Genomic DNA, 8,798 nt, shown 5'->3' with positions numbered 1-8,798 from the left:
TTATTACTGACAAGAACTTCAGTATGATTAGCATAAGAAAAAAAAAATCACAGAAAGGGGAAATCAGGTAAGATTACTTAGGACTACTAACTGGTTCCTCGAGGCTGAGCACTTGTGGGGCCATATGAGTGCAAACAATATTCTCAAAACAAACTACAGGGGACAGTCCATGTACCCGGCAACAATGGGTTTATTTACTTTTATGTCCTTAATATATTCATACAGGAAAGCAAAAGAGGTAATCTTCATTTTATGGTGTCCCTGGCTACAGTCTTTAATGCAATTTTTTCATAGCTTTTATTTATTTTTGTTGTTGTTTTGAGTGATTCAGAATAACAACCTGTTTGATGCATAGGGGAGTGGTTCTCAAGATTTTGAATGTGTCTCAAATTCCATCCTCCTCTACCTTCCCCCCTCTTCTTCCTCCTGCATTTATTCTAGGACCATTGCACACCCATACTTTGACATTTTTATGCCTCTTACAAAATATCAACCTCAAAAGTGGCTCACATGAAGGACATCCAGACAATGATGACAACAGTATGAGGAAAAAAGTGCCAGAGTATCTAACTTGTTATGAAACAGCTCTAAAGTCATTTAAGGCAACATCTTCCTGTCATCTAGAAATCTAGAAAGTAAGGTGAACAATCACCAGTGTAAGATGGACAAATTACTGAAAGTTATGAAGAGAGTAAAACAACTACGAGAATTCTGGAAAAAATTTAAATTCTTCATGCAACCGGAAATATATGGAAGAGGCAGATGACATAGAAGCAGTCCTCACATCTCAAACAGTGGAATTCACTGAAGAACTCTATCTCCAAAAGAATACAGCATAGAAAAAAGGAAAAGAAAAATAAGAACACAAAGAATTGACTGTAAAGCAGCTTGCCGAGATTTGTTACCAAGTGGATGTGGAACTTGACAACATCGATGATGCCAACCCAAAGAGGAAAAGAAGTTCAAAAGTTGCACGAGATGCCAAAGAAAATTTTAGCTGTCATGAAAAATTCTTAAAGGAGAAGACGAAAGCCAGCAAACAAGCCTGGCCCCTACGACTCAGTGTCTCTGTGAATGGCCACCCATTACCCACTCCACTGTCATTCTGTTCAAGTAGTTTTATTTTATCAAATTCAACTGTATTCATATGCTCTAAGAGTCAAGACATCTGGGAGGGAAGTTGGGGAACGCATCCTGTCTTTTATAGTCATTTCTTATTAGAAAAATAGTCTTGTTTTACATAATTTCCTTTTACAGTATGGATTCTGGAATGCAACCATAAACTGAGGTCTACCAGGAAAATCAAATCTATATTCTCACAGAAGTCTAAATCTGTACCTATATTAACATTCCAGCTTTGATCCTACACTGTGCTTACGTATTTGACATGTGGCAGTGAAATATGCTTTTTCCGATGTGTAAAATAAATCTGAAACATTACATAAATACTTCGATTGTAAGTTTTATGAAAATTGGGCCTTAATTGTGACTTGGGGGTTAACCACATGAGAGGACTTTCTTGACAACAAAAAATGCAGTAATTGCATTTACCATATGCATGTGAGTAGGTGCTTCATGCTCAGGGTGATGTGAAGCAATGGTGTGGTAGCCTAGATAGTGTTAAGTGTTTGCATGCCTAGTGCAAAATATGGAGCAGCTCTGCATAAGCCTCCCCTGCCAGTTTACAATCTTTCCATCATCAAGACTTCTGCAGTGCCTCCTCGTGGCCACCCATGGAAAATGGGCGCCTTGTGGTCCCAGGCTAAACTGTGGGGGATCTCAGAGCAGCAGGAGGCCCCAGAGGTACGGAGCCATGGCCCACCAGCATGTGGACATGCCCTGGCTCTATACCAACTCCTGCCCCTCAACCACCCTGGGGTTAATGAGCTGCTTGGGGCAGGTGGTCCACATTTTTGTCAGTGAAGGATCCTCCAAAATTGAAGGGTTTACCAGAGAGCCGAGCTCTGTGGCACTGACCATTGGCTGGTAGTGGCTACCCTACGGTTCCACTTCAAAACTCCTCGTCCCTCCAGTGGCCACTCTAGGGTGTTTCACTTGGACAGACTGAGGGAGGAGGAGTGCGCCTGTGGGTTCGCTACTGCAGTCTCTGGCCCATTCATAGAACTTAAAAAGATATTGGAGATATTGGAGGCCACTGAAGCATGTCACATGGCTTGGCTGAATGGCAATCAGGACTTACATCACTCTTTGGTATGTAGGGCTCGGACACTGCTAAGAAGGGACAAGAAACAGTTAGTTCATCAGGCTATATGGGTACCTAGCTAATTTCCCTGTGGATAATCCTACCCATCTGGTTGTCTCTCTGCGAGACAGTCCTGGGTGGCCCATGGGACAACCTAGGAGGTCATGGCTTGGGCAGCTCAACAAGACCTGCCACAAGGAGTTAGAGATGGGCCGAGAGCCTGCCTGGAGACTCTCCAAGAGGGACCCTCATGGCTGGAAGTGAAGGGTGGATGTGACCATGCATCCCCATCAGCATTAGCCCCTTGATGATGGTGATGATGACATGCATGTTTCAATTTTAAAAAAAACTCATATTGCTAAGGTCTAGTACTGCCATTCAAAAATCACAGTATAATGACATACACAGTCTATTCTTAACTCCTTGGTGACGGGTGTAGAAAACTAAAAAAAAAAAACTCTACGCTCTGGCAAACCACAGCAACGCGCTGACTTTAAACGCGTGAGTTCGATACATCAAGCCAAATCACTGGCTTGATGTACCGGACAGCCGCACGCCACATTTCGAACGGTTTGTTTTCACACCTATAGGCGTGACCCGTCGGGAAGGGGTTAATAAAAAAAAAAAATTCAGCATGAGATTAAAACAAATAGTCAATAAGACCACTGAGGTATTCAGGATAAATAATCCCCAAGAACATTTTCAACTTCAGTCAATCTAAATTTTTTCACAGAGTATAAAATACTACTTTATAAAATACTTGGTCATGACGGAATGTCTAAGATTACCAAATTAGAGTCAATCTCTGTTTCATAAGAGAAAATTGAGAGACGAATGATAACTGAGAAGAGATCTTTGGTACTCACAACAGCAGTCAAAGTCTTACCCATAATGTGTTTAAAAATAACAAATGACTATAATAATCCTTAAAAAAGTAAATAACTTAAACTTGAAAGTCCCACGAGACCTGTACGTGATTGTCTAAAATACTCAACATCACTTAACCAAGTCATGAAAGTGGCTTCTAGTGAGACTAAAAAATCTCTGGTATTGTTGTAGGAGAAGTGGCTCCATCCACAGCACTTGTCGGGTTTAAATGACTTCCACGCTGATTAAAAGAACCATACTGACTAGGTGGAGATGCACCATGGATGACCTTGGCTTCATCTGGTAGGAGTGAATGGAAAAGACAGCATTAGATAGCATATAGACAACAGGGACTATTATTAACAAACTGTATATGCAGATTACATTTTAAAATGCATCACTTATATAAAGTTAAGCATACTCAAGTATAAAAAAAAATCACAAAGAAAAAATTTGCCATTAGAATTTTTTATGAATAATATAATGATAATCATCATACTGTCTTGAAGGATATATCTTCATGTAAACACACCAGTGCAGTCTATCATCACAAAAAAAAACAAAAAAACTTGATACGTGCTTGGCATTTTTGTTACATATCTGTGAAATATGTTGATGGATGGAGATTATATATATCTATATATATCAATATGGATACATAATATATATACACATATTTATAATACATATATATATACATATATGTATTAAATATATACATACATATATATATATACATTTATACATATATATACATATAAATATATCTACATACATATACATATATACATATATATACATACACATATATATACACATGTATATAAACATATATACATATATGTATATACATATATATACATATATACATATATGTATATACATATATATACATATATACATATATATACATATATACATATATATACATATATACATATATATACATATATATACATATATATATATATATATATACATATATATATATATATATATATATATATATATATATATATATTGCAATCCACTTTTTCCCCTACCTCGTGGATTATCCAAATCGTTCCACTCCTGCTGTTCCCCAGTGATGAAGATGATATAGAAGGTATTCCCAACAAAATACACTATTCCTGCTATCCAAAACACGATCCTCCATCTACCTATTGTTTCCTGTATGAGAGGCAAAGAAAAGAAGATTATATACAACACTACAAGTAATACAGATCTGACACAAAAGATTATATACAACAATAACTAATACAGATGTGACACAAAAGATTATATACAACAATAATTAATACAGATCTGACACAAAAGATCATATACAACAGTAATTAAAACAGATCGGACATGAAAGATTATATACAACACTGTAAGTAATACAAATCTGACACATATAAAAAGTGTGACTAAAAAGGACGTTAGAGAAAATGTGATATGAAGAAAAAAACATTATAACATCATTATCACTATTATCATTATTATCAATCTCATTATAATAGCAATTTTTATTATCATTATCATTACTTTGATATTCTTATTATACGTATTACTATCATAATCTTAAAAAAATACAACAGTAATGATAGTGAAAAATATGAATAATATATAATAAGATGCAAGAAAAAGGTAAATTATAAAATGACCACTACAAAATCCAGCTAAACTCACGTGCCCATCGATGAGCATGCCGACCACCTGAGGAGCTACAAAACCAGGTATGGTGGCAAAAGTGTTGGTGATGCCCATTAGAGTGCCAGCAAAATTGGGTGCCAAGTCCAGGTGCGAGTTCATGTAACCTGCATAGACTGCTCCATTGAGACCAACAGCGCCACAAAGCAAACCAATTGCTGCATCTTTGTTGCAATTGGCATATCCAACCAGGACCAGGCATATCATGGGCCCATACAGTCCTTGAAAAAAGAGATAAACAATTAAAACAATTATCTATCTATATACAGAAATCCCTTACAGGTTTAATTATATTAAAAAATTAAATTTATACTAATGTACATACATATATACACATACATATATGTATATTAGCATCCATAAACCTTCTCTTCAGTCTTCTCTTCCTCCTTCCATGTAGATCCATTTCTAGCATCCTTCTCCCCACATATTCATCGTCCTTCTGCTTGACGTACCCAAACTACCTCAGCCTTGCCTCTCTAACCTTGCCATTGAACCTGCATACATGCAATGTCCATCTAATATACTCATTCTTGATTTTGTCTAGTCTCATCACTCTTTAAGAAAAATGCAACTTCTTTAGCTCAACAACTTCCAACTCTCTGCTTCCTGCCTTTCTTAGTCAGTGGTACTTTCTTTGTGTCATACAACATGGAGTTCTAGACCTTTCTTTTTGTCTCCAACCCTTCCACCCAGCCTGAACTCTATCCTTTGTTTTTGTTCCACAATTCCCATTACTCTGTACTATAGATCCCAAGAACTTGAACTCATCGACCCTTGCCGCCTGTAGCCCTAACCATTAAAGACACAGGTACTCAGTCTTGGTCCTGCTTACTTTCAAGCCCCTTGTCTTCAATGCATCTTCCCAATTCTCACAACAAATCATTAAGTCATCTGCATAAAGCATAATCCTCAAGGACTCTTGTCGTATCTCATCTGTTAGAGTGTCCATTACCATTGCAAACAAGAAAGGGCTTAGAGCCAATCCTTGGGACAGTCCCACTTTCACTCTAAAGTAGTCTGTCATTCCTGCTACACACTTATACTGTTGCTATACTATCTTCATACAAATTCTTTACTATCTTCACATATTTCTCTGTCACTCCCGACTTTCTCATGCATAATTCTTCAAGGTACCACATCATAAGTTTTCTCCAAGTCTACAAACACACACTGCAACTCTTCTTCCCTGTACTTTTCCAATATCATTCTCGAGCCAAATATTCCATCTGTTGTACTTCTCCCTGGCATGAAGCCCAACTGTTCACTGACTTTCACAACTCTCCTCAGTCTCATTTCCACCACTCATATAATACCATAAATCTTCTCTAGGTACCATGTCATAAGTTTTCTCCAAGTCTAAAAACACACAATGCAACTCCTTCTGTCCTTCCCTGTACTTTTCCATTATCATTCTCGAGCCAAATATTCCATCCATCATACTTGATGAAGTCAAACTGCTCACTGATTCTCACAACTCTCCTCAGTCTTATTTCCATCACTCATTTACAAATCTTCCTGCTTACACTGTCCTGCACTAACCCCATCATTCCATGATCACATCTTGTCTACTTTCCTCCATCCAGACGTCATGCCAAGTATATTTTCCACTTTCTCCCTCAATGTATCCAAGATCTCTGCCCAAATGACCTCTTTAGGTTCTGTTAAAGCTTTCCTCACCTCTTCTCTGAATGTTGTACTGTACTCCTACTCTTTTCCACCATTTGACCTTTAATCCCATTCTCACTTTCCTCTTGGAATTCACTTCAAGACTAATTTTGCTAATCAACATTCTATGTTGTCTTGCCATGCAATCTCAGGCACACCTTACAATCTTTAACCTCTTCAGATTACATCATTTACACAGAATAATTTATTTTTGTAGCCCTTCCTCTGCTAATCTAGGTTACTCTGTGTACTTCTCTCTTTTGAAAATAGGTATTAACAACGAGTCTCCATACATTCTGCACAGTCAAAAACCATTTGTCCTTCTGCATTTCTCTATCAAAGCCATATTTGTCCCTCTGCATTTCTCTATCCTATGTCATATTTGCCCATTACATTTTCACCACCATTATTGTCTTCTACATGTCCAGTGCAGTCTGCTCCAATAACAATCCCTTCATCCCTTGGAATGGTCTGCATATTTTTCTCTACTTCATTACAGAATTCTTCCCTTTCCTCCAGCTGTCATCCTACCTGTGGGACATACCGATTCATTACGATCCCTCCTAATTCCATCTTCAAAATCGTTATTCTGTCAAATACCCCTCTTTACTTCCAGTACACTTTTAGTGTACTTTTCCTTTACCACCACTCCCGTCGCATTTCTTATCCAATCTCCCCCTATCCAGAATAACTTGCAAACTCCTCCAAAAAATCTCACTTTTCTTCCTCCACACTTAGTTTCCTGCACAAGCAGCAAATCATTCTTTCTTCTTTCCATCATGTCAGTCAGTGTCTTCCCTTTACCAGTCATTATTCCAACATTTAGAGATCTCACTCTTAGCTGTACTTTTCTACCCTTCTTTTTTCCTGATTCCTCTGTGATTGTCCCCTCTTTTTCTCCTACTCCTCCAAACAGTTACGAGCTGTCTAACAGCACCCAGCTGGGGAACAGTGTTGTGGGCAGTCACTACTGACCCAGTTCACAACCAATCCAGTATGGTGCTCTCCCCTGTAATCCACATTATTGCTTTACACCATATGATATACTGCCATAACCCTCTCCATTAATCCTAGAGACTATTACCTAATATTTGTACTAAAGAAAGCATCAATCCAAGGAATTGAGAGATTTAATGAGTGTTTCCTATCACTCTGTAAGAATGAGAGTTACTGGACTCCCAGCCTGGGGAATAATAATGCCAAAGCATAGGAAGCTGATCTCTAGATAACAGCTGACAAACTCATCATTCCCTTAAAATATATGTGGGACATAAGTACTCAATCAATATACGATACAATCCCAACAAATGTCTAGTCTCTTCCTTACCAATACTGTTAAAGATTCTCCTTGTCGCAGTTGTAGTGAGAATGCCTTGTGAGCGAAGATGATCGGCAAGAAGTCCTGAGGCGATGCTGATGAGCCACATCATCAAGTATGGCAAGGCTGATACAAAGCTGTTCTGAAAGCAGAGAACAAATAAATAATAAACAAGCAAACAAATAAATACAGAAGTAAAATGAGGAAGTAGGTAAGATATGGTTTTCTTTCTCCCTCTATAAATAAGAAAATATCAATTATCAATACTTAGCCCACTGCCGCCGGGGTAAATAAATAAAAAATGGGGAAAATGATGAGCTCATTTTTTATATTTTTTGTGGAATGTCTCCACCTGATTTCATCTTTCCTTGAATTGGCAGGAAAATGTATTTTTTACTAGTGCTAAGAATATTGATGGTGTTATTTTTATTATAAACATTATAATTACTATAATGTTATAACCAATAGTAATAGCAAAATGAGAAAACATAAAATATTTTCGTAAATTAAAGAAAAGGGTAAACGGGCGAGACAGGCAGTACTCGTAACTGGCTCATTGGTGATTTAGTACAAGTGTAGCCATCTATGAGTAAAAAAAATTAAACAAGTAAACTCACCGTGGGCATGAGACGGACACGTGACATGCCCGTCGGAAATGGGTTAAACAATAATGATAATAATAATGCTAATCATCATCATCATTAGTATCGTTTTTGTAATTACTCAAATGAAAAATTGGTTAAAACAACGAAACTGGGAGACAATAAAAAACAAAAGTAAGGAAAGAAAGAACAATAGAAGAAACAAAATCTATTGTATATCAACTGTGCTCCATCAATGAAAGTCTATCAGTGCCATCATACAACTAACATATGACCTCCCACCTGCAAAAGAACAAAAGACTGAGAGAGAATATTAAAAATCATGACCGCATTTTTTCATTACTGCTAGACACCTGCAACAGAGTCAGCATCATGATAAGCATGAGTTCCTCTGTCTGGCTGATAAAATAGTTTCCCTGATAAAGAACTACAGTTCAGTAGCATATTA

At 37.4% G+C, this 8,798-nt stretch overlaps 1 protein-coding gene across 1 annotated transcript in view; it reads right to left on the bottom strand.

Annotated features, from left to right (window-relative positions):
* LOC125027273 (sialin-like) overlaps positions 1 to 8,798 on the bottom strand; it is a 19,108-nt gene continuing 10,310 nt past the window's right edge. Inside the window, exons 8-11 of the mRNA XM_047616247.1 lie at positions 7,758 to 7,890; positions 4,742 to 4,983; positions 4,114 to 4,240; positions 1 to 3,370 (exon numbers count right to left, since the gene is read on the bottom strand). Coding sequence (XP_047472203.1) covers positions 3,237 to 3,370; positions 4,114 to 4,240; positions 4,742 to 4,983; positions 7,758 to 7,890 — 636 coding nt within the window. The 3' untranslated portion in view covers positions 1 to 3,236. The remainder of the gene's footprint in view (positions 3,371 to 4,113; positions 4,241 to 4,741; positions 4,984 to 7,757; positions 7,891 to 8,798) is intronic.

The sequence above is a fragment of the Penaeus chinensis genome, chromosome 1 (assembly GCF_019202785.1).
Source record: "Penaeus chinensis breed Huanghai No. 1 chromosome 1, ASM1920278v2, whole genome shotgun sequence".
Classification (NCBI taxonomy): domain Eukaryota; kingdom Metazoa; phylum Arthropoda; class Malacostraca; order Decapoda; family Penaeidae; genus Penaeus; species Penaeus chinensis.
Note: the sequence above shows the minus strand (reverse complement) of the source record. Positions and strands in the feature narration are given on the sequence as shown.